This window comes from Paraphaeosphaeria sporulosa, assembly GCF_001642045.1.
Source record: "Paraphaeosphaeria sporulosa strain AP3s5-JAC2a unplaced genomic scaffold CC84scaffold_10, whole genome shotgun sequence".
Lineage (NCBI taxonomy): Eukaryota > Fungi > Ascomycota > Dothideomycetes > Pleosporales > Didymosphaeriaceae > Paraphaeosphaeria > Paraphaeosphaeria sporulosa.
In genome coordinates, this window is record NW_017253369.1 from 227,476 (window position 1) to 248,611 (window position 21,136).

General features: G+C 52.7%; 11 protein-coding genes across 11 annotated transcripts; 5 read left to right on the forward strand and 6 right to left on the reverse strand.

The window, feature by feature from the left end:
- Nucleotides 1-50: 50 nt before the first annotated feature.
- Nucleotides 51-1,086, reverse strand: CC84DRAFT_190551 (uncharacterized protein). Its single transcript, XM_018185532.1, has 2 exons — nucleotides 498-1,086; nucleotides 51-379 (listed from the first exon to the last, which is right to left on the reverse strand). Exons 1-2 carry the CDS (start codon nucleotides 796-798, stop codon nucleotides 192-194), a joined length of 489 nt encoding a protein of 162 aa, XP_018031743.1. The 5' UTR covers nucleotides 799-1,086; the 3' UTR covers nucleotides 51-191.
- On the reverse strand, nucleotides 673-1,476 carry CC84DRAFT_190492 (uncharacterized protein). Its single transcript, XM_018185531.1, has one exon. It carries the CDS (start codon nucleotides 1,263-1,265, stop codon nucleotides 831-833), a length of 435 nt encoding a protein of 144 aa, XP_018031744.1. The 5' UTR covers nucleotides 1,266-1,476; the 3' UTR covers nucleotides 673-830.
- A 211-nt stretch (nucleotides 1,477-1,687) lies between these two features.
- Nucleotides 1,688-3,287, forward strand: CC84DRAFT_1179469 (UPF0187-domain-containing protein; the record flags this gene model as incomplete). Its single annotated transcript, XM_018180420.1, has 4 exons — nucleotides 1,688-1,870; nucleotides 1,924-2,282; nucleotides 2,332-2,678; nucleotides 2,740-3,287. The coding sequence occupies 4 exons, from the start codon at nucleotides 1,688-1,690 to the stop codon at nucleotides 3,285-3,287; spliced, it is 1,437 nt and encodes a 478-aa protein (XP_018031745.1).
- A 731-nt stretch (nucleotides 3,288-4,018) lies between these two features.
- CC84DRAFT_1167600 (uncharacterized protein) lies at nucleotides 4,019-6,102 on the forward strand. Its single transcript, XM_018179213.1, has one exon. The coding sequence runs from the start codon at nucleotides 4,348-4,350 to the stop codon at nucleotides 5,662-5,664; it is 1,317 nt and encodes a 438-aa protein (XP_018031746.1). The 5' UTR covers nucleotides 4,019-4,347; the 3' UTR covers nucleotides 5,665-6,102.
- A 1,483-nt stretch (nucleotides 6,103-7,585) lies between these two features.
- Nucleotides 7,586-8,781, reverse strand: CC84DRAFT_1228406 (uncharacterized protein; the record flags this gene model as incomplete). Its single annotated transcript, XM_018183637.1, has 5 exons — nucleotides 7,586-7,913; nucleotides 7,964-8,078; nucleotides 8,130-8,435; nucleotides 8,484-8,644; nucleotides 8,708-8,781. 5 exons carry the CDS (start codon nucleotides 8,779-8,781, stop codon nucleotides 7,586-7,588), a joined length of 984 nt encoding a protein of 327 aa, XP_018031747.1.
- A 539-nt stretch (nucleotides 8,782-9,320) lies between these two features.
- On the forward strand, nucleotides 9,321-11,170 carry CC84DRAFT_1208550 (cytochrome P450; the record flags this gene model as incomplete). Its single annotated transcript, XM_018182167.1, has 5 exons — nucleotides 9,321-9,696; nucleotides 9,760-9,933; nucleotides 9,993-10,242; nucleotides 10,336-10,429; nucleotides 10,481-11,170. The coding sequence occupies 5 exons, from the start codon at nucleotides 9,321-9,323 to the stop codon at nucleotides 11,168-11,170; spliced, it is 1,584 nt and encodes a 527-aa protein (XP_018031748.1).
- A 122-nt stretch (nucleotides 11,171-11,292) lies between these two features.
- CC84DRAFT_190634 (uncharacterized protein) lies at nucleotides 11,293-11,704 on the reverse strand. Its single transcript, XM_018185533.1, has one exon. The coding sequence runs from the start codon at nucleotides 11,651-11,653 to the stop codon at nucleotides 11,429-11,431; it is 225 nt and encodes a 74-aa protein (XP_018031749.1). The 5' UTR covers nucleotides 11,654-11,704; the 3' UTR covers nucleotides 11,293-11,428.
- Nucleotides 11,705-12,912: 1,208 nt separating this feature from the next.
- CC84DRAFT_190654 (uncharacterized protein) lies at nucleotides 12,913-15,593 on the reverse strand. The gene is made up of 5 exons (XM_018185534.1): nucleotides 15,505-15,593; nucleotides 14,763-15,442; nucleotides 14,142-14,715; nucleotides 13,453-14,089; nucleotides 12,913-13,400 (listed from the first exon to the last, which is right to left on the reverse strand). Exons 2-5 carry the CDS (start codon nucleotides 15,163-15,165, stop codon nucleotides 12,972-12,974), a joined length of 2,043 nt encoding a protein of 680 aa, XP_018031750.1. The 5' UTR covers nucleotides 15,166-15,442; nucleotides 15,505-15,593; the 3' UTR covers nucleotides 12,913-12,971.
- Nucleotides 15,594-15,835: 242 nt separating this feature from the next.
- On the reverse strand, nucleotides 15,836-16,753 carry CC84DRAFT_1167601 (allophanate hydrolase). Its single transcript, XM_018179214.1, has 2 exons — nucleotides 16,482-16,753; nucleotides 15,836-16,428 (listed from the first exon to the last, which is right to left on the reverse strand). Exon 2 carries the CDS (start codon nucleotides 16,384-16,386, stop codon nucleotides 15,961-15,963), a length of 426 nt encoding a protein of 141 aa, XP_018031751.1. The 5' UTR covers nucleotides 16,387-16,428; nucleotides 16,482-16,753; the 3' UTR covers nucleotides 15,836-15,960.
- A 144-nt stretch (nucleotides 16,754-16,897) lies between these two features.
- On the forward strand, nucleotides 16,898-18,728 carry CC84DRAFT_1198636 (uncharacterized protein; the record flags this gene model as incomplete). Its single annotated transcript, XM_018181579.1, has 1 exon — nucleotides 16,898-18,728. Exon 1 carries the CDS (start codon nucleotides 16,928-16,930, stop codon nucleotides 18,725-18,727), a length of 1,800 nt encoding a protein of 599 aa, XP_018031752.1. The 5' UTR covers nucleotides 16,898-16,927.
- Nucleotides 18,729-19,611: 883 nt separating this feature from the next.
- CC84DRAFT_1228437 (uncharacterized protein) lies at nucleotides 19,612-21,065 on the forward strand (the record flags this gene model as incomplete). Its single annotated transcript, XM_018183638.1, has 2 exons — nucleotides 19,612-19,678; nucleotides 19,726-21,065. The coding sequence occupies 2 exons, from the start codon at nucleotides 19,612-19,614 to the stop codon at nucleotides 21,063-21,065; spliced, it is 1,407 nt and encodes a 468-aa protein (XP_018031753.1).
- Nucleotides 21,066-21,136: the final 71 nt, after the last annotated feature.

Genomic DNA, 21,136 nt, shown 5'->3' on the forward strand with positions numbered 1-21,136 from the left:
CGAGGTGGGGGCCGGACAGGTCTGCACTCTGGTGCATTGTCTGAAACTGGGTTGGCCTGGGTGGCGGCAGATGGCGCACCGCTCTTAGGCATTGGGCCATGCAACACCCTGGACAGTTGGGTCATGGGACGTTGGTATTGAGCGTGGCTTGCTGTGAAGGTCAAACTGAATCACAGACCTCGTGGGGAAGCCTAGATGTCCCACCGAGTTCTAGACAACCAACGAATCCACAGTACTGTGGAGAAACCAGGGAATTTTCGGTGGGGTGGTCGCACTGAACCGGACCGTCTGGCAGCCGTTGGGGAGGGTTTTGTGGGGTGGTCGTCGCACCGACTTACGACGGCGCCATGGCCACGGAAAGCCATGTCGCCAGCCATGCAAATGCCATCGCCATGGGAATGGTTAGCAGCCCTCGACTCGGCAGCGTTAGCGACACGTTCTCGCTTTGGCAAATGCCTGCGTGCAATGCGAGTGAGCGACTATGTTTGCCGTGCTGCGTCCATGGGTCGGTGAATGGAAAAAGCGCATCCCGCACAGCCCTGCCTCTTCACCGGTACATGCATTAGAATGCAGTTGTTCTCTCGTCAGACAAGCCCACGATCCGAACGGGAAAAAGGGCTCTCGCCCGAGGGTGCGCATCCGGCTAGCGAGCGTAACAGTCAGCACCTTGGTCCCCGAAGCGGTTGATGGCCTCGCCGTTGCCCTCGGCGTGGCTCTGGCTGCGACGACGTCTAGAATGCCGGCGGTGGAGAGCTGCTCTGATCGCTGCGATGGCGGTGAGACGACGGCCGCAGGCATGAAGAGCGCTCAACTGGTGGTGTCGCCGTCAATCAGAGCGAGTGTCCGACGGGCGACCCGCCAGCGGAGGCCTTGGCCCTTTTGATGAAGGGCGACGCCGTTCGCTGCGTGCCGCGTCCCATCCATGGCATGCGGCCCTCAGGGGTAACGTCGCCGCCGCGGCGGGCCGATGCGCACACGTCGTCCTGTCGCTCCGACGCGGTCTTGGAACCTCGATTCTTGGGTACGCACTTGTCCAGACCGCGAGATCGACTGCGGGCTCCACCGCGCACTCCACTCGAGCGAGCGTCTGCGGCAGGCTTCGTTGCGCGGCCCCCCCAACGCGGCGGCCACGCAGCGCAGAGTCTGCGCAGGTGGTGCTGCTCTGCACCGAAGAGGGCAGTGGGCGCACGCTCGGGGCTAAAAAAAGCGCCTCCCGCAGCGAGGCTGACGGCCGCCAGTGGAGGCTGCACAACGCTCGCGCGCATGTCGCAAGCCAGCGGGCTTGTTTGATGAAACAAGTCTCCGCGTCACAGCCCCTTGCCTGCCACGGCGGGCGGCGGCGCGCCCATTGGCCCGCCTGCGCTGGGCTCCAGGGGTGGCGACGCAGGGGCCGCTGGGGGACACTGTGCACGTCTGACACCACGGGGTCGCACCAGCGAGTACGCGCAGCCCGGGGCGAATCTTTTTCCCTGGGACAAAAAGGCCTGTCTTTTAGTATATCTGGCGCTGCTCCCCGATCTTCTTCTTCAATCGCTCTTTTGCCGTCTCTTCCGGCCCTTTCTTACACAGTCCACTTTTCTGCTCCGCATCCCATACACTGGCGAGCACGTCCAGACGCCTTACTGAGACTACATACACCGCGACTGCTGGACAGTTCCCCACACGCTAGACCAGCGCAATCGCCGCCATGGCTTCTTCCATGTCGACCGAAGGCAGCAAGACGCTGAAGCCGGGCACCATTGAGATCCCGACCTCGCGCGGCAGCAATGATGTTCCCATGTCGCCGCGTTCGTGGAGGCACAGGACGGCGACGTACCAGCCGCCCTCGCGGCAGCACACGGCCGCCTCGCTAGACGCCGAGGACTACTTTGTGCGTACCTGGCAATGGATCTGCGGACCATCAATGGCTAACCCACTGAACAGGTCGGTCCCCGCGACATGGCCAAGCACTCAAAATGGCCCTTCTTCATGCGCATGCACGGCTCCGTGCTCCCCAAGATGATCCTCCCATTGATCGTCGTTGCCCTCTGGTCCACGCTCATCACGTGTCTGTGTGAATTCGTGTACCAGCTCAAGGTCAGCAGCTTGCTGCTGACGGTGCTGGGTTTCGTGGTCGGTATGGCCATCTCGTTCCGCACGTCATCCGCGTACGAGCGCTACACCGAGGGCCGCAAGTACTGGTCGCAGCTCCTGCTCGTGGGCCAGAATTTCTCGAGAACTGTTTGGGTCCATGTTGCCGAGCGCGACGGCGAGCTCGGCAAGGAGGATCTGCTTGCCAAAATGTAGCCTCTCCAGATGCCCATTTCAAGAAAGTGTCTGACAATCTCGCAGCTCCGCACTCAACCTCGTCGTCGCCTTCTCCCGCTCGCTCCTCCACAAGCTCCGCTTCGAGCCCGGCATCGATTACCCCGACCTCAAGTCGCGCGTCGAGTACCTCGAAACCTTCGCCAAAGCCGCCGAAGCCGAGATTCCCAAGCCCAAGAAATCGGGCAAGATCAAAGCCGTCGGCGAGTCCCTGGGCGTCACCTTCGCCGAGTCCAACCCCCGCAAGCGCATCAAGCGCTCCAAGAGGCCGCTCGGCAACCTGCCCCTCGAAATCCTCTCCCACATGTCCTCCTACGTCGAATACGTCAATCAGAACGAGACGCTCAAGAACGGCCTGTACCACAACCAGCTGAGTGCGTCTCTTTCCTTACAAGCTCACCAAGACAGCGAATTGGCTCGCTAACACCCCAGCAGTCACCTCCATTGTCGCCTTCAACGACGTCCTCGTCGGCGTCGACCGTGTCCTCAACACCCCCCTCCCCATCGCCTACTCCATCGCCATCTCCCAGATCACCTGGGTCTACGTCCTGATGCTGCCATTCCAGATGTGGGACGACCTGCGCTGGGTCACGATCCCGGGCTCCATCTTCGCTGCCTACATCATCCTCGGCATCGCCGCCATCGGCCGCGAGATCGAGAACCCCTTCGGCGAGGACGTCAACGACCTACCCCTCGATGCCTTCTGCCGCGAACTCGAGGCCGACATCGACTACATCATGAGCAACCCCCGCCCGCACGTCGCAGAGTTTTTCAGGAGCCCGCTGAACAAGCCGCTCGGCCCCCTCAGCGAGAAGAGCTTCGATTCCTGGATGGGTCGCACCAAAAAGGATATCCGCGACGCGCTGATGACCAAGACCAAGGCCGAGATGCGCATCCGCGCTAGCTTCCATGTCGCAAGGGACCAGGACGAGGACAACGAGAAGTCGGTCCAGCTGCAGCACGGGCAGCAGCAGGAGCACTAGGTGCGAGCGCGCGAACTTGTGACCTTGGAAGTCTGCGGGCTTGCAAGATGCATTATACCCCTAGACTGCCCCCTTCCCCTTTTGCCTCTAGGCATTGCCATTTTCACTGCATAGCATAGCGTGGGATCGTTCTTTTTTTTTCGTCTATCCATCCATCCATCTGTTCGCTTCAGCGCGAGGACGGCGTTTTCCAGTCATCTTATCAAAGTAGTATAGTCGTATTGCACAATCGTGCGCTGTCACCATATCAAAAGCTCAAGTTCTCTTATCCATCGTATATCTCCAACTGTTGTGTCTCCCGTGGTGCTGTTTTGCTCGTCAGTTGAGTAGGCTGAAGGAGGGGAGTTGCCAAATCACGTGCTGCTGACCTTCCCTTGTCCCTAGGTGCCCAGGTCCCCCAAGCAATATTCTTGATTCCCCGCCTGGAACATTCCAACTACATCGTCATGTCTTTTCGAAAACAAACACAGTCACTCCGCGCTGACGTTCCATCTTACGCGTCAGTGACTGCGATTGTGGTGTGCCTGGCCTCCTCACGCCAGGCAGCCATGAACATAACACTGGCGACCCGTCGGACCCAGCCCAGCCCATCCTATCGTAAACGCCAATCGAATCGATCAAATGGGCCTCCTCGAGCTTCCCATCGAGCTCCTCCGCCCCATCATCAGGGACGTCGTGCTCGGGCCCGCTCACCCTAGTTACCAGAGATTAGGGCGAGGATGCCCGTTATTGGTCAACACCGATGTCATCAGTCTCGCCCGTGTGAACAGTAAGTCTCGTACACCCATAGAAGACTTGTGCTGACCACACGTGGTCAGCCATCTTTGAGTTCGAAGTCTTCCTCATCCTGGAGGAAGTGCAGTTCCTCACCACCAACGCCTCGCGCCCCTCCTCCGCCTTCGACCTCCATCCTGAATATGCAGACTTCATCGCGCGCTACATACTCTTCCGCCCCTATGCCGATATCGCCCCCTGGAACGACCACCTCCCTGCGCTGGTCGATGGAGTCGTCGACGCTATCATCTGGCTCCGCCCGCAGACCGCCGAGCGCCGAGCGCACATGGTGACAACGCTGTGCCGCAAGGCGTCGCTGCACCTGCTCGTCAGCAAAAAGGTGGGCGATGTCTCGCGGCGGGATTTCAAAGAGCATCTCCTTGTTGCGGCCACGCATCTGAAGGAGCTGCCCGTGATTGTAGAGCTGCTGCGCGAGAACCCCGACCTCAACCGTATGCATAGCGATTTTTTCGGGTTCCCCGTACACGCCGCGATCATCGCCGACGATGCGGATCTCGTCCGCCGGTTGCTCTTGCACGGCGCGGCGTTCGAGCACGCAGTATGGCTGAAAGACGTTGTCCGCGCGCGCCACGCGCCGTGGCTCCTCGCCGTACTCACCAGCCAGAAGAAAGTGGTTGATGTGCTCTGCGCGTCGATACGCGATGTCACAGATGCCATCGCAGTTGCAGTTGAGCTCGAGAAGGAAGACGTCGCTATCGCGCTGCTGCGGACGCAGGAACATGCCTTCGGCCACGGGAGTATGAGCTTCTACCTGCGCAAAGCAGTCTCCGAAGCGTGCAAGAAGGGCATGCAGAAGCTTCTCCTCCTGCTGATTGAGGCGGGGGCTTTCGCGAAGACAAGGGCGTGGACGGGGCCTAGTTTACGCCACTTGCTGGTTGCGGCGTGTAAGGCGGACGAACCCGCCGTTCTGCGGATGCTCCTCGAGAAGACGAAGGAGTTGAAGACCTGCGTTCCGCTGGAGGATGTGTTAGTTCAAGCCGTGAGGACGGGCACAGTGGACGCACTGCGCGTCCTCCTCGATCATGGCGTGCGCCTCTCTGCAGTGCGAGCATTTAAGCTCCTCGCCTCCGTCGCGCCGTGGCCTGCAGTTTCCACTCCGACACTTACTGATGCGACCACCGCGCTCCACCATGCCGTTTTCCTCCTCGAGCACAAAGCAGTCAATCTCGAAGCCCTGCTCGCCGTGGAAGAACATACCGGCTTCGGCGCCGCGCACCTGATGATTATCGCCGCGCAGACAGGAAACACCACACTAGTCTCCGCCCTCGCGCAGTTTGGGGTCCCCCTCGACGACGTAGAGTTCTATGCAAAGTCGGGATGTGCGGTACCGATTGCTGCTGCGGAGTCGTATGGGCGTAACGAGACCGCAGCGAAGCTGAAGGCATTGGTGGTGGAAAGGGCTGTCGTAGAGATGGGAAGAGAGACGGAGCAGGCCGTCGTGAGAATCCGCAAGGGTAGGAAGAGAATGGACGAAGAACACCCCGCGAGCAACCAAGACATTGATCTCTCTGTCTTCCTTGCGACCCCAATAACATGCAAGAATAGGAGCAGAGTCGAGCTCGACGATGCGGATGATTGGTAAGGGGAAAAGTATAAAGCGTGTCGTCAGGCATGATTATCAAGCAAAGCAAGCTCGCTAGTGGCTGTTTCGACAAAGCGGGTATTGGCGATGATCTTCTGGGCTGAGGAACACGATATGAGGTTGTTGAGCGTGCCGAGAATATCAAGTCTTGCGTCAGCTTCCGGTGTAGTTCCTGACGTAGTAACCCAGTGGTGTAAGAGAGATGGAGCGGATCAGCTGCGTGGAGTCACCTATAGAAGGCAGGTGCGCCATTTCCTGTACACCGGGGCACCTTCCGGACGCCAGAAGTGCCTTTCAACAGTTCTGAGGCCTAGTTGTAGTCGCTGTTTTATTTCGACGGAAACGTTGCATGTCGAGCTTGCATACTACTGAGCTTCACTATTTTCGTATAAACGGGAGCATCGAGTACCATACACAGCCCGGCGATTTGCACTCCATATCAAATAAATTCGATTGCTTTCAATATTCTGCATACCGCGGCTTTGTTGTAGTACGTCCGGTCCAGCAGCACGAGCTGGTAGGCAATGCTCATACTGCTCCCCTTCACGAACTTGAGGCTCCAAATTTGCTTAAACATCAAGCATGTCTTCGGCTTCTTCGTTGCAGGCCTCCAGACATTGACAGCGCTGAAACGCAGCACAAGGAATAGCATGCGCCTGAATGATCGGTCTCCACGGCGACCCTACGGAGTGAATATTGCGGCATAGGAGAAAAGCTTGAGAAGATAATTGTGCTGGGCAACCTACATGGCTAAATGTTGGTCTGCTTGCCATGGCAATGCATTGCACACCCACTTTACCTCGTTCGACACCCAACCTCTCGACATGCGTGACATAAATCAGATGAACAAGTTTCTAGTGATTTTGCAGATCAGTTTCGTTCAGTAGTATCGCGATCCAGGCTTGCCGAAGGGCTAAGAGTCTTAGAGGCAATCAAGCTCAGTCGTCATCTCCACGACAATCTCGAGTGCGCTTTGTAAGTTCATATCCTTCATCCTACACAGGTCTAGCCTTTGCCTTCCCCATGTTCTAACCATCGAATAGTCAGGCCAACCCCGATCAACAGTCAGGCAAAACTACTCCCTCAGACTTACGGTAAACCTCGAGATGGACAGAAGAGACGGGAACTACGAAATTCCATCTTTATCTGGTTTTGAACAGCGTGGGCCATCTGGAATTCATTGGAACGGTCCGCTCAAGCACTTTACCGCAAGAGTTGCATTGCTAGCTGAAATAGCTCCGCTTCACCTATTCTTCTATGTCAGTCACGCGCTGCGGTACCGAGACCTGATGTCTCCAGCAACAAGTGACGCGAAAAAAACCATTCATCAAGCCTGCGGGGCTGGTTAGCAGCTGCCCTAGCTGCGTTCAAGCCATTCACAGAATTTTTGTCAGCTTCAAACGACGACGACTTGGAGAACTTCTGGACTCGCCGTAGGTCAATCTAACACGGCCACCCCTTTCGTCGTCCACTGACGTGGATAGACAGATGCTCAATCCCAACTGATACTGCGTGAAAACTTTCTCATATATCTCTTCATATTATACCAGGTCCAGGTGAAGTGAAATCAGCCTTCCCCTTCTGGATAAATTTCATCGGGCGTCCCAACAACTTGGAGTGTGTCGGAACGAAAACATTCGCCTCCTGCTGTGACCAGTCATGCTCCGGATGATTTCTTATTTGTCCAGACTACTGATTTTCTCAAGCGCTGATGGAGAGATATTCTTCGCTTGGAAGTTCGCGGGACCGGCAGCATCTGCCACAGTACACTGGAGGTTCGCTCACTAATTTTTTGCGTCTTTTCCCGATGACCAGCGTAGGCCTAGGCTGTCAAGTTAAAATAAAGATTCGCTAGTGAACTAGCTAAGAGGATACATGGTTCATCTGTGGGTCTACGTTTGTGGATACATGTTCTCTGCATTCACCGCGTAGAACATTGATGCTTGGCGCCCAGCCTACTGGTTTCTTCATCACAGCTCGCAGCATCATGTACGTCAAGGCCGGTCCGTCCGTCATCAATCAAGGGTTTCTCACTGACTCTAGAGTCCTTTATGGTCTTCCACCACTCATAAATGAAGGCCCGGCATGCATCAATAAAGGGCTTCAATCCAACCATGGAGGTGCAAATGATGCCGACATTGAGCTCAGCGGTAGAAAACAGCGCGGCGGCTGCTTGATAGTAAGTGACGTCAACCTCGCCGACGTACTTGTACACATAGATGATGCGGACGATGGAAATGATGATCACCCTGAGTGCATAATGAGTATGCGAAGGAAGCGACGTTCAGCAATTACTGACCCTGATGCAACGAAGAAAATGATACCGATGAACCACTTCTGCTTCCGATCCATCTGCAGCCTGTAAAGTATCTGAGTTGGCATGACGATGATACAGACATCCGTCATAATGTTTACTGTATATTGATTAGTCTAACAACTGCCTTTCGAACGTCTACGACGCCTACATATAGCCATTACTAGGTTTGCATTCATCAGACAAGTAGGATCGCTGTGCTTGAGTAGGTTGCAAGGTCCCACAATGGTGATCGTAATACCAAGGTTGTATCCGAGGATAAGAACAAAGAGTGTGTATACACCCACTCGACTCCGAATGTCTGGTAGGATACGGTGGTACAAAGCAAGTAGCGACAATTTCGACAGTGCGGGCGTCCAAACGTAGACGATGCTAATACCAATAAGGAGCTGCAGATACTGTGCAAATTGGAGCGGTGTAACGTTCCACATATGTTCACCAAATCCATATTGCAATGCTGCGACTGATCAGTACTGTACTACTGGCCAAACGCGCCGAAACTTACCACTCATGCAAATTGCAATCCATGCGACGCATCCGATCCAGCTTAGCAAAACCAGCGCATCATCCCATCCTAGACTTGCTCTTAAATAGAGGCGTGTGTACAGCCTCAAGAATACAAATATTGTTGCGACCGTTGTCAGTGTTGTATACGCCACGATGCTTCTACATGTATCACGGAAAGATTAGCATTCTTAAGTGTATGCGATGAGAAAGACATGTGCTCACTGCTTTTGTAACTCAGTTCTCTCAATACCAAGTGCTTGGGAAACACCGAGGGGTGGAGGAACAACGCCCTGCATTGCAATAGCATAGAGACTTCTGAATGAGGTACGCGGCAGGTCGTGGCTATACTGCTATGGAGGTTGAGCATTCAGAGGAAGGCGACAACTCATCATGAACATCAAGGAGAACACAGGACTGAAACCAAGAGCGGCGCACGGTGCGAAGGATTAATTAAGCCTGACAGAAGAAGGAAATGGTGGCCGCAGTGTCAAGTCCCACATCAGGTGTAGATCTGTGTCGCGTCAAGCGCTAGGCAATCCCATTGGCCGCTCGCCTATATAGGATGCACTGTGCCACATGCGTGCTGTCACTGCAAACATTGGAAAAGCTGGCATCAGACCACATACGCCGTGCAGGGAATGAATTACCTACCGCTTCTGTACAGGAACGCGCGGAAGATGCGTCCCGCAACGTCGCCCGAGGCAATGGGACATGCTTGCAAGGCTTGATAATATTTCTGCACCTGTATCATACTAATGACAAGCGAGCAGCAGCTCACTAGGCTGGGATATGTATCTAGTGGTCTCGTCCGGCTCCACGTTTCGCGACTTTTACCATGGCTCCCCTCACCATGGCCGTGCTACTCCAGCCGCTGTTGTTGGCCATTGCTTTACATGAACTCGTTTTGCGTCGCGTGGAGGTTGACCATCTCGTGCTCCACGGAATTGCGATCTACACTGCTGGATTTTGGATCCTTGTTCAATGCATTGGATTCAGCGATGCGTTCTGTTTATCGGTCGGTTTTTGGAGTTCTCTGTCAATCTGGACACTGTTGTATCGCGCACTTTGGCACCCACTCAAAAGGTTCCCAGGGCCATTCGGGGCAAAGTTAACGAAATGGTGGACAACGAAGAAGACGTGGACCACGCAGTGGCATATGCATCGCGTGCATCAAGCGATGCATGAAAAGTATGGGGACTACGTAAGGACAGGTATGTTCATTTCCTGTGCGAAGTTGAATCTTTGAATACTTGAATAGTGCTGGATGAAAACAGGACCACGAGAGATCTCCATCTACGACCCAGCGGCAATAGCACCCATACTTGGCCTTTCGTCAAAGTCTCCCAAAGGTCCTTTCTATGATATCATGGAGGACACCCTTCACATGACCCGCAATCAAACGTTCCACAAGCAACGCCGCCGGGTTTGGGATAACGCAATGAAAAGTTGTACGTAATCTAGCTGTTCAAGGATTTCCATTGTGCGCTGAAAACGCTGACGTACTTAGCCCTCTCTCATTATGCCCCGCGTATTGAAGAGTTTACTGATCAGTTTGTCACTCGGCTGCGCAACGCAAACGGCGAGCCTGTGCAGCTGCTCAAGTGCTGTTCTCACTACAGCTACGATGTCATGAGCGATCTGGCTTTCGGAAAGCCGATGGGTTTCATCAAAGGCGAACAGAGCGATGTGGCAGAGAGTATTCTGAAGACGTTATCAGATGGTTTGGATGCTATGGGATTGATATACCATATACCCTGGTAAGTAAGATAACATTGTTATTAGACGATCAGCTCAGATATAATGGCGGGTCCTTTCCTTTTGCTCCGATCATGACTGACTGTTCGTTACAGGTTCATGAATGCAATTAGTGTTCTCACGTCGGTTGCTGGACCTTTGAAAGCATGGAGAGATTGGAGTGTGCTGAACATGAACGAGCGCCTAGCAGTAAGTTCTGTGTACGCTAGGTCTCTTTCCTTTGACGCTTACGCCAGATAGCTGAAGTCGACGAGGTCCGACCTCGTAGAGCATCTCATCCAAAACACCCCACAGACCCCTGAAGGAAAGGAACTGCTGTATGGAGAGTCGCGTCTCATTATCAGTGCAGGCAGCGAAACGACGGCAACAGCTCTGACTTTTATACTTGTACAACTTGCGACCCATCCCTCTGTAATGCGCTCAGTCCGAAAAGAGTATCGCGAGAGCAAAGCTACATACTCTTGCCAACGAGCGCTTCCACTTCTAGATGCCGTGGTCCATGAGTCACTACGACTGTGGCCGTCTCTGTTTTTCCTGGGCCAGCGTGTGACCCCACCTGAGGGTGTGCGGATAGGCTCAACCTTCATTCCCGGCAACACTATTGTGCAGATCCAACCTTTCGTCATCAACCGGGATCCTCGCAACTTTCTTGATCCAGACGAGTTTATACCTGAGCGGTGGACGACACGTCCGGATCTCGTGATCAACAAGGATGCTTTCATTCCCTTTAGCACAGGACCGTACGACTGCGTTGGCAAACGACTTGCATACATGGAAATGAGGAGCGTTATTGCAAGAATAGTGGATGAATTCGACATACACCTTCCTGACGGGTTCATCCAGGAAGATTACTGGAAAAAGGTCAAGGACCATATTACTGCAGCGGCGCCGCCGAGCCAGGAAATGATGTTCCTCAAGGTGGTCGAGTAGGCTCTGTTCAGCCCGGCCTCCATCGACTACCATAGCAATGTCAGTGAAGACCTTGTATTGTTCACTATGACCCTTCACCTCCGAAACAAGTCAGGTCCCTAGAACAAACAATGAGATTATGCAGGATGATGTTTCAAGTATAGTGTAATCCTTTCAATTTCCAAGGTCACGCGGCGTTGTCACCCCCAGAACAATCGACAGTCCCGGTGCGACCATTTCCCCACGGTCTTCGAATTATCTTTGTAATTCTCTTAAGCTTTATTCCTGGGTCACAAATTCGTCAACCTTGGCTGAAGGGAACGCCCAGTACAGTGCTATAAATGCTAGAGCACTGGCGAGGAAACCGTAATGGTAGTTAAGATGGCAAAGTTGGATTGCTCCATCAGCAACTTTGGTAGACGTATTGACCAGCCATGAACCCGGGCAGGCATAGTGCAACGCATACAATCCAATGTGAAGATAGTAAAATTGGTGGGACTTCATCCTTAATATAATGAAATATATACTTACCGCAACCGCGGCACGCCAATACTGTGGCGGTACTGACGAGTCGCCAATGATTGGTGACAGGGCCGAAAATCGCGATGATGAAGGCGCCACGCCGAATGTTGTGTACGACGGGAAGACAGACGCTAGGTCGATGCGTCCGGTCAAAGCGTTCCTAGGCAGACTACTGCCAATCGGTGGGGTACAGAGAGCGACACCGGGCTCAGTCATCATTGGACCTGATCAGCGCGATGTCACAAGGGCAAATACTGCAGCTTCGGAAGAATCATACTTGGCGATTCCTTTCCAGAATGCGCATTTATACGCCGCCCTGAGGACCTGACAGGCTCTGAGACTTCGCGAAAGGTAGTATGCACTGTCCTGGACCTGATTCCCATTCTTAGCCAAGATGAAGAAGGGATCAGATCTCAAGAGTGTTAGTGAGCCTCGTAACAATGCATTCATGCAGCTAGTCTGATCATTCATTCAAGTGTGATGTTGACCACCGCTAAAGACACGCCGTTCTGATTTCATCCAACTCAGTCATAACGCTCCCGTTTGACGCGTTGCTGTCAATACCATTACGCTCGTTGGGCTCCGGGCTTTCGAAGAACATCAATATCGTTACGAGCATAAGGCATGTCAGCAGACTGGCTAAAGTTCCACTTGAACGCTGACCTCGACTCTAACACTGTGGAGTATGTAGAATTGAGCCGATTCAGCATTAAGATCATTCTCGCAAAGGGCTGGCAGAAGATACGCATTCTCACAAGATTATTTGTCTACCCCCTCTACCTTCCAGAAACATGTCCATCTCTTATCGTTCAATTGCTATTTGCACCTGATCCTGAAACAATGCTCGATGGAAGTGAGACCGCTTGATGCGCACTTAGCTCTCGGTGTTGTGTTGCTACACCAGTGCCAACCATTCCCCCTCGGATGCCCGCCTGTGTAGAGCGAATCCTGACCCTAGTTTCGCATTCTAGACACTGTATTCGGACCAGCGAGTACTGTAGCGGATATGGAGAACTATATTCTAGGTTCCGACAGCATCTTGTGTCTGTCGTTCCATTTGAGGAGTTGCAACTTATTTTGGAAAACACCAGCTCGATGAACACCCTGCCTGTGAATGTCTGGTATGCCGCTGTCAAGATTCTTGAGAATGAATACACTTGCAGCTGTTGGCCATTGGAATGATTTGGGAGAAACCACATGGGCAGGTCGCAGGGAAATGTATTGCGGCAGTTTCGTTGGGCGTTTGATAAAAGTTAACATTTTACCATTGCTGAAGAAGTAGAATAGGAAATAGAGAGACTTAGATGACTTCCGTACTCGGGAGACGTGAATACCGTGCAGGTCGCTTGGCATGAGCCAAAGACCCTTCCGCCAGGCCAAAAACATCAAGTTCAGTGGATGGTACTACCATGCGTGCATGTTTCGCGTCAGTAACGTCCAGTATGGCTAGAGTGTCTCCAGGCTCTGTGACTGGTATCGCTTCGTTCGTTCGTGTCCAATTTCCAGTGCCGAGGTTCTCATGTGCTAGGCGTTGCAGCTGTAATGTGGATCCAGCTTGCCACTCGGCGTAGCTGTAGACTAGCTTTTCGCTGCGAAGGCGAGGATATCGCAGGAAAAGGGCGAATATTTCCTCTATGAACGTCGATATGAGCACTAACGTGCTCCCCACCAGAAGAATCACTCCTAGCATCCAAGCGTTGAATGAATAGTGCTTGGCGGAGCGGACTTTCTGATAATCATGAATGTTAGTCTAGATAGTCTATGTAGGAGTGGTTACAAACCTGACTTTGACAGAGTCTATGACATATCTTTTGATCAATGCAGTAGAGATTTTTTCCGAGAGCAAACCCTCTAGCATGGTCGACCATCATAGATTGTATAGCAGCAAGACTAGCTTTGTACAAATGCTCGCGCTCCTCCTGCCATCGATGTTTTGGTATAGCTGCTGTCTGCATGTTACCCATTATCGTATTGCGGGATAGAAGCGACGGTGAGTTTGGTATTGCATAGTAGATGTCCAACAGGCCAGCACCTTGATTGCTCAATGCAGCTATGAAGGCGCGAATCGTAGATTGATCAGTTGTATCTGGCCAGGCTCTTGCGAGGGAGTCAAAGGGATCTCCACCAATGATAGAAAAACCATCGATGCATCCGACATTGACTGGAAGGGCCGGGTTGCAATATGACCTCTCAGTCACGCAGCCCAATACGCCAACGGGTTCGTCAGCAACAAAATGGGAGCCCGAAGCTGATGAGTTGCTCTTCGAGACCCTCGTTGTAGCCGAAAACCAGGGATCTTCTGTTCGTACGGCATATACAACTTCCGTAGCATCAAGAAATAGTAATGATACGAACGCATTGGGCTTTCTTAGTTCTTTGAGGAATTCAACCTTCCTCTCCTGGTCGGTCATCAAAACCCTATTCACAGGTCAACGTATGCTAGAAGAGTTTCAAAATTTGAAAGACTTACGAGACTTTATAGTTACCAATATTAATGCCGTCAAAGACCGGCTTTTCGTTCTTAATGTCAATTGCGAAAACATACGTCTCATTGCCGTTCGGTCCGTATCTGTTCCCATATCGGTAGACCTGTCTACTCTGGGAGCTCTTCGCGGTCGTGACCGTATCCGTAAAGCCCTTTGTGTTTAAAGGCGCGCAATGCGTCTGATGGCGAAGAGTGAATCGTGGACCTCGATTGAGACCGAGGTGTAAGTGAGAGTCTAGCACGCCTGAATCTAGCAGAATGTTACCGGTCGCTGATTTACATATTTCCCCAGCAAATGGACAAGAAGCATTTCTGTCTGATGTGAAAGGTAACGTCGAAGTCGCAAAAGTCTCACATAGTTCGTTCTGAGAAGTATCGCCCTCGCGATAACATTGCGTCGAATATGCAAAATCTTCGAGACATTTCTGACTTTGACGATTCATAATGGTCTCGATGGTAGACGCTTGGATGTTCAGATCGTTGACCTGTACCCCACAATTTCTTCCATCTATTAAAACTTCGTCTCTCGAGGTAGTTAGGATCCTCGAGGACAAAAGACCTGAGGAGATCAGCCAACTAGCATCGGAACAGCTTCCATGCACATACCAGCAGCGATGGAAGCCACTGCGATCGCAGAAGCTAGCAGGGAAACCGGCAGTATCCGATGTGGGGCATCAGTGGCTCGATTTCGCCAGGCATAGCCAAGCCGACAGAAGTCTAGCACAGCATTAAGTGCTAACGGCTGGTTACGCAAGATGGCTTGTCGTTGGTGGTAGACGCCGTCCTGCTTATTGCAAGTCGAACTAGTAGCATGTACGAGGAACCGTACGATCTTCCAGAGGCTGCGTGCCGTGGCAGCGATGAATAAAGCCAGGAACGCAATGACGAGACCCCCAGCTTGGCGGTCAAGCGTCAGGGTAGCGCCACGTACTGTGCCAAGTGACTGGTTGATCCAGAACCCTTTGTAAATATCCTTATCGATGGAACCCGTTGGCAATGTGAGAGTCATGAGGTGAACGTCCCTGTAGCCCTGGAGGATGTATAGACTAGGGTGCAAGACTGCCTAGATGAATGGCATTAGACGTTTCGGCAATGTGATGGAGCTGAAATCGTATATCAACTGGAAAGCATGGACGACAACCAAATCGTGAACAAAACAGAACAAAGAAGGTCGGTTGTTGCGATTGAGCTGTCCATCCTGGACTTGTGTTTAAACCTAAGGGGATGAGGCTGCAGGGAGTCTTGCCAAGTCCACTGTGGCCCCCAAGTAATATCGCTAAGCAAGGCTGTGGCTAATTTTAGAAAAGTATTTTACAGCTGAACTGTAGCCGTATGGGATGAACCGTACCTATATGAGTACAGCACATCATCATGCGCGCGAGACATGATTCTGCGCTGTGTTGCCCAGTGATGGGAGGTGCAAAGTGGAGGTGCAAAGCCATTCAGCTGTCAAAGTTCGCTGCGTAAAGGGCGGGGCAACAGCAGCGCAGCCTTGCTGCCTTGCTCCACACCCTGGCAGGGTAACATTTGTATTGTGGCTAAGCCTTGCAGTAAGACGAAAATGGTATTGTTTCTTGTAATGAGATTGCCTATAGAGGTTTGTGCGCGGAAAAGGGCACTGCAGGTCACGCATCCAAGCCAGTTTTGCTTCTTGGATCCTATGACACCTGAGAGATTTTCAAATAGCGTGCTGTCAGCCTAGCCGAAAACAGGCTACTTGCGTTCAGGACGCGTTTGATGTTCTAGGGAGACAATCTAAAGACCGGATTGAGTCAAACTATATCATCTCTATATGGCTCGTTGCCTAGTCGCACGTGCGAAAAGCACCAGAAGAAGCTGGCAACGTCAGGTTGTTAGTGTAAGCTCTCCAGCCACCAAATTCGGTAATGTCCAAGGTACCAGCCAGCGCGGCGTACTCGCAAACAAAGCCATGAATCCATGAGTGATCTTGCAGTTCAACTTGACCGATCCCCAAAGGAAATTTGACCGTGTCCATGAACTCGCCGAACTGAGCTTTGGGTAGGCGCCACACTTCAACCTCAATAGGACGTCCACTTTCGCCTGCAATCGCGCGACGAAGGCCTGGCTTCCTGGGTTCAGTGTTCTGCAGAGCAAAGAGGCGATAGTTTGCAGAAGTTTTGGTGAGCTGGAGAAACAGGGCGCCACGACATGTGAGGTCTTTGTTGAGAGGAAAACCACGGAGATGCGCTCCAACGACGGCGATAGCCATTGTGTCAGATCGATCGGATTTCGAGGCGATGCGGTATTCAACCTGAACACATCAGGTCAGGCTGTTCCTCTGGTTGCCCAAGGATGGAGACTCACGGGGCCATCGAGAAGGCACTGACAAGTGCATCTGTTGTCTGAGAGACCCATGTTTGTGCTCCGCGGTTCCAGGTGCTCTCTGTGCCAACCAAATCTACCTGAGTAGCTATTTGCGCCGTAATTGCTTCAGTCCTGCTTGCTGGCCTAGGAAGATGTGATGAGCTCGAGGAATCGAAAAGGCGCAAGACAAGAAAACATATGAAGCGAGCAGTTTCATATTATCACTGGCTCCATGCCAAACCTCGCACTCTCCATAAAGAGTCAAGCTGAGCTGGAGCTAAGGCTGTGGAAGATTAGTACGGTTTTGATCCGGCGGAGGACCAGGGTTCTCCGACGGAGGAGTTTGTCTGGCCAATCAGCAGCACAGCCGTCGGACGACTGGACGAGCACGGACTCAATCGCCCAATTGCACCATGCACACGTCCGCTATCGCAGCGACTTTCCTCATGCATCCACGAATACGCTCCCAAGCTGCATGCGACACCTGCCGACTCCGCAAGACACGATGCGTCAAGAAAAACAACGAAGAGCTTTGCGTGCTCTGCTCGTTCCACGGGTTGAGGTGTACCTTTGAACGTGGACCCGCTCGGAAGCCGCGACAACGGCGAAGACCACCTGACCGCGCTGGCCATATCAGCGAAGCACACGAACAGCCTGCTAAAACACGGGATGCGGAAGATGCGGCTCCTCAATCGCCTGACTCCGTACGCACATCGTATTCATACGAGGAGGACGAGGTGCGCGTCAGTACCTGTCCTGCGGGGGCCTATCCCAGCATACTGAACGACACGCTCGGCCTCGATCCTGTGAACAATGCGGAATATATAGGTTCGAGTGACTACCGCGACCCAATCCTCCTTGATCTGCGGTCACCCCATCCTGCAAGTGCCAACTTTGTGCGGCGCATGGACGACCGCACACTGTTTGTAGTGCATCCCGACACATCAGAAGACCGGAGGACCTCCGACCTCGACGCAATCGAAGCTGCCGTGCAACCGATGGGCCACAGGCTAGTCCGTCTTTACTTTCAATTCGTACACCCTAGTTTCCCTATCCTCCACAAGGACGTCTTTATTGCAAAACACCAGACCTCGCACCGACAGTTTGCCCCATCCTTACTCGCAGCGGTATATCTGCTTGCCCTGGACTGGCAGATCCACGATAGTGTGCTGGAGAATTGGAGTGCTAAGCAGACAGTGGATGTGGCCCTGCTCGAGAGGATGGCCAACGTAGCGCTCCAGGAAGAGATGCACAGCCCTAAGCTCAGCACCCTAGAGGCTGGGCTGCTACTCCTTCAGAGGAGTCGGCTCGACTCCTCAGGGCGGCCGGCATCATCGGTCTGGAAACTCCACGCTCAGCTTGTAGCCATTTCATACGATCTGGGACTTCACGTTAACTGCGAATCCTGGTCCATCCCTGTGTGGGAGGCCGGGCTACGCCGTCGGCTAAGCTGGGCACTGTATATGCAGGACAGGTGGACTGCTTTTGTGCATGGCCGACCGATGCTACTTTCCGAAGATGACTGGGATCTCAGCCCTTGCTCTTCGTCGGACTTCCCGGAGCACGACAAAAGTGAGGGCTTGGGCCTGGGCGCCGTAGCGGCACATATAGGCTGGCAGCTATTCCTCTCACATATAGAGCTCTCACAGATCCTTGACGACGTAAACAGGACTTACTACGTAGCGACCGCGCAGAGGCGGGATGGGACGTTGGACAAGATGGGCGTGCTCGCGGCCGTTGATCTCGCGCAACCTATCTTACGGAGACTTTCGCAGTGGAAAACTTCGCTCCCAGATGTCCTGGCATTTTCCCCGACGCGCGATCGGTCCGTGTGTGCAAGTGCCTCGCTCCACCTCGCATATCATACTGTCGTTGTGCTATTGTACCGGGCGCTTGTACGAATTCTGACACCGCAAGCGCCTCCATCTCTACATACTGCGGTCCGCAGCGCCGCCAGGAAAAATCTCGAAGCAGCTATCCACCTGCTCATGTCCCTGGGGCCGGAGCACACTGCGGCCTTCTGGGGCGGTGTTGCATCGTATCAGGTAGGTATGATTGGGTCCTTTGCAGGGTTACTTTGGGCGACGGCAGAGGACGGTGAGGAGATGACATGGTGCGTTATGCGCGTGGACGACCTCAAGTGGGCGTTGCAGATACGTGGGTCTGCGGCGCCATTTGCACGGAAAGCTTTACAGTTACTAGAAAGCGAGGTAGGGAGTCTTGTGAAGCCAAACCCCGAATCATAGGTAGAACTTGAATCGTTGTTGTCATACTGTGCATACGTAAGGCATGTGATCAAATGATGGGGAAACATTACAGGACCTGTTATCCCCTAGTGAGAACCATGGGACTTGAAAACATTGAGACCAACACAAGGTTCGCATCGTGCCGTCAGCGGATAAGATATAACAAACCAGATGAAGCCAACTTTACCTACAATTCCTGCTCACCCTCCTAGTCTACCACAATGCAGCACGTTCTGGACAAAGTAGCATTGTAAGGATGCTGTTTGTTTTCTTGTTCCCGAAAATGTGGAAGGAAGGTCATCTATATTGTAAAGTTTGGGTGACCGCAAGACTTCTAGAAATTTTACCTCTCAGCTCGCTTTAAACGGCTTCACGAGAAGACTTCTTTTGATGACTTTCTAGAATTACCTGAGGAATGACGTAGGCCCTGGAAAACGCCAGTTTGGATGGGAATCTAACAGTTCAGCATAAGCTCTGGAATGGTCTAGTCATTCCGCCACAAAGCGAGGTGAGATATTATCAGTTGGAGTCATTTGTTTCTTCCAAAACTGCAACAAGACTTGGATGTATTGGATCATGCAGCTCGAGAACAAGCTACTGGGACCGGAGCGGGTAGAATTCCGTATTGATCAGTTCCGCGTCAATTTGGGCATGCGCGTCAATCAAGCTAAGCTGTATCCGGGGATAAATTTATATCTCTGCATCATATTATCAGCCACTTCACTTTGTAGTACATTAAACATATGAGGGAACTCGTGTTGCAAGAGATGCTTCTTACTCTGTCCGTATCTTGATCTTATACATCAGATCGACGTACCTATATAGAGGCTTTAACTCCTCTCCCAGCAATGTTATATATACCACATTAGCCAAATACTCTGACAATGGCGAATCTTTTGAGAAGACTTCATTGGTTCGCGGTTGTATCTCTCGTGGGGGCGACCGTCGCTCGTACGTGCATTCCCCTTCGCATCAATAGCAGTGCTGAAGAATTAAAGAGACTACAACGAGTGACGCGACAACAGAAGCTCCTAGGAGCAGCTCGACAGAAGACTGGACGCCCCCCACCACGCCACCACCAACACATGCTCCATTCCCCAGTGCAAGCGCCATACCTCTGCCCACAGAATTTTCGGACATCCCCAAATCGATTGTCGAATGTTGGGACTCGCTCATATCGTATGGCGTAACCCGTGACTTCCTTGTTCAACAGCTGGCGAGTGGGGCGGTTTACTCATGGTCAGACTATGACACGCCAACTGTGACTACCAACACCTATGAATGGCCTGTTGTGAGTTGCTCCACAAGCTATCCCGGACTGACCACGCTTTGCGACGGTTACCCCCGTGCGAATGACTGCTATGAACAGTGCACAACCATTCGAAGTTCGTCGTCCACATTGCAATTCACCCAGACTGGGACAGGTGGATGGCTCACTCCAACCTGGTCTACTGAGCTTCAGCAACTACCTATTCCAACTTGCACGGTTGCCGAGGATCTAAGCCCTGAATGTTCTCGCCTTGCAGAAGCGTACACCTGGCGGACCTCACATATTGATCCAACGGCCTCGATATCAGCACCTCCTTGTGCTGTCTCCTTACCGCCTACGATCGAACCATCCCCACCTGCGAAAGCAAGATGCTCCATGCACGCAGAGTCCTATGAAGCGTATTATTGGCCAACTCCGAGTCAATCTAACTCGGAAGCATTTTGCAACAACGGTACAAATCCGACTGACACGCCTACTATACCAGGACGCCCGAACACGGCCGTCGTATCCGGTCTGACGTTCACAAGCCCGTATATCTACCATATCCTACACAATGCTACGGTCTACAAATACGCCGGTCAATCCTCTTCAGTAGCCTACGGCATTGGCAGCGCAATCTACAGCATCTCGAGCGAGCTCCCGAAACTCACTTTCGCGCAAGCCACAAACTCCATCCTGGCCCAGAGCAAGGAGTGCCACAGGTCCAATCATCACGGTGCGGTGCACTGCACCATCTCATACAAACCAGACTTCGCTATTCAAGATCTGTTTACTGCCAACGCGAAGGCTTACTATGGAGAGGAACTGGCCACTCCGACCACGGCGACTATTTGTCAGGCAAGCTATGCGCCTACAATTGGTCTCCCGTTGGGAGAAGTCGCATCGCAGAACAGAATTGGTGAGGACTGCGAGTGGACATTTGCGCACAGTGGGAGGACGACACTGCTTGATGACAATATGTTCAGTGTTGCCAGGTTTGGTTCGAATGACTACCACGCCATTACGACGACCCCTGGAGCTTCTCGGTCAGGCATGACCGCTGTCGCGTCGCCCACTCCTACAAATTAGATGTTAGCATGTTCGATACTATTAATCAAACGACTTTGTTCATGCAACGATCTCGTCGAATTGTGATGAGA

Coding starts and splice junctions, on each gene's coding strand:
- CC84DRAFT_190654 (XM_018185534.1), bottom strand. CDS start 15,165: ATGACTCTCACATTGCCAACGGGTTCCATCGATAAGGATATTTACAAA. Junction 14,716..14,762: donor AGTGGCTTCCATCGCTGCTG/GTATGTGCATGG, acceptor TGATCTCCTCAG/GTCTTTTGTCCTCGAGGATC. Junction 13,401..13,452: donor ATAGACTCTGTCAAAGTCAG/GTTTGTAACCAC, acceptor CATGATTATCAG/AAAGTCCGCTCCGCCAAGCA.
- CC84DRAFT_1167601 (XM_018179214.1), bottom strand. CDS start 16,386: ATGGCTATCGCCGTCGTTGGAGCGCATCTCCGTGGTTTTCCTCTCAAC.
- CC84DRAFT_190492 (XM_018185531.1), bottom strand. CDS start 1,265: ATGCGCGCGAGCGTTGTGCAGCCTCCACTGGCGGCCGTCAGCCTCGCT.
- CC84DRAFT_1167600 (XM_018179213.1), top strand. CDS start 4,348: ATGGTGACAACGCTGTGCCGCAAGGCGTCGCTGCACCTGCTCGTCAGC.
- CC84DRAFT_190634 (XM_018185533.1), bottom strand. CDS start 11,653: ATGAAGTCCCACCAATTTTACTATCTTCACATTGGATTGTATGCGTTG.
- CC84DRAFT_190551 (XM_018185532.1), bottom strand. CDS start 798: ATGCCTGCGGCCGTCGTCTCACCGCCATCGCAGCGATCAGAGCAGCTC. Junction 380..497: donor CCATTCACCGACCCATGGAC/GCAGCACGGCAA, acceptor GCGATGGCATTT/GCATGGCTGGCGACATGGCT.